Here is a 1,133-nt window from a genome sequence, read left to right on the forward strand (position 1 = left end):
CCACTTAGCTTGACGATGCCAGCATGAGCTGTTTTATGATTCTGCAAACAGTATCCACATACCCAGGGAAGGATTCCGATGATATAGACTTCGACTATGGATCGTATAGACGTGGATTAAAAATCATTTCTGTCAAAGGTGTTTCAATGGAGTTTAACCCGTTTCACGTGAATTGTCGTATTACTCGGTAAAAAACTGACTGTTTCACTTGTGACTCGTATAATCTACCATGTCACACGTGTCGGTATGTGAGTTACTCCGGTCATGCTGACGGAATCAATTACGCTAAGGCATATCTTCGAGCTATGGCATAGCCGCCCCGCAGTCAGACATTGTAATGACATCTTCTCCTCACTCAACCAATATAGAAAACAATAGGAAATTGGTTGTCTACTGTAAAGGGGCATTACGAAGGCTTATGGGAAGAGGCAATAAAATACGACTAATGTAGGAGGAGGAGAAGACATAATAATAATAAACATCATCATTTACAGAGAGGGTCCTTACAGCATCATAGAGGACTTCTTAGAGACTCTTCTAGAGTATACAAAGGCCTTACATATCCTACCACCCAATATCAAGCTCAATGATCATCAGTTGGAGCACATCCGGTACGTTGTTGTTATGAAACGTTATTTGATGGGGGATTAGAGTATACTGAAGTAGCCTACTGCACGAGAGGATGTTCGAGACTGCCACTCAGGACGCAATATTACCCCTCGCAAGCTCGAGAGGCTCTCAGTGTGATAAGGGATCTATCAACTGAATCTGATGCCAACGATAGGCTCAAACGTTGGGCCATTGGAGCAGGCCAGTTGCTGTGCGGAAGCGGCGCGGACACGTCAGTTACGGTCAGTGGACGTTCTCTGGGGGAGGCCCTACTTTCGTTATAGCTCAGCTTGGGGGAATTGTCTCTAATCAGGTCGAACAGCAACTTCTTATCACTGAGCTGCTCATCGAAGTAGCAGGAGATGCTGCTGTTGTACAAGAGGTCCTCATCAACGCCGTTATTGACGTTCTCATGATGCATACTGCCATCGACTCGGAGCTCGGTGGACAACTCGCCACCGGTCAGACCTTCCTGGAGAATTTTGACTTCCGTGATTGCATTGAACATCCTTAAGGGATGACGT

General features: G+C 45.6%; 1 protein-coding gene across 1 annotated transcript; it reads left to right on the top strand.

Annotated features, from left to right (window-relative positions):
- Positions 1 to 922: 922 nt before the first annotated feature.
- On the top strand, positions 923 to 1,123 carry Pmar_PMAR028923 (hypothetical protein; the record flags this gene model as incomplete). The annotated part of the gene is made up of 1 exon (XM_002778623.1): positions 923 to 1,123. A coding segment is annotated over one exon (201 nt), but the record flags the coding sequence as incomplete, so codon positions are not given.
- Positions 1,124 to 1,133: the final 10 nt, after the last annotated feature.

Source organism: Perkinsus marinus (assembly GCF_000006405.1).
Source record: "Perkinsus marinus ATCC 50983 genomic scaffold scf_1104296948480, whole genome shotgun sequence".
Classification (NCBI taxonomy): Eukaryota; Perkinsozoa; order Perkinsida; family Perkinsidae; genus Perkinsus; species Perkinsus marinus.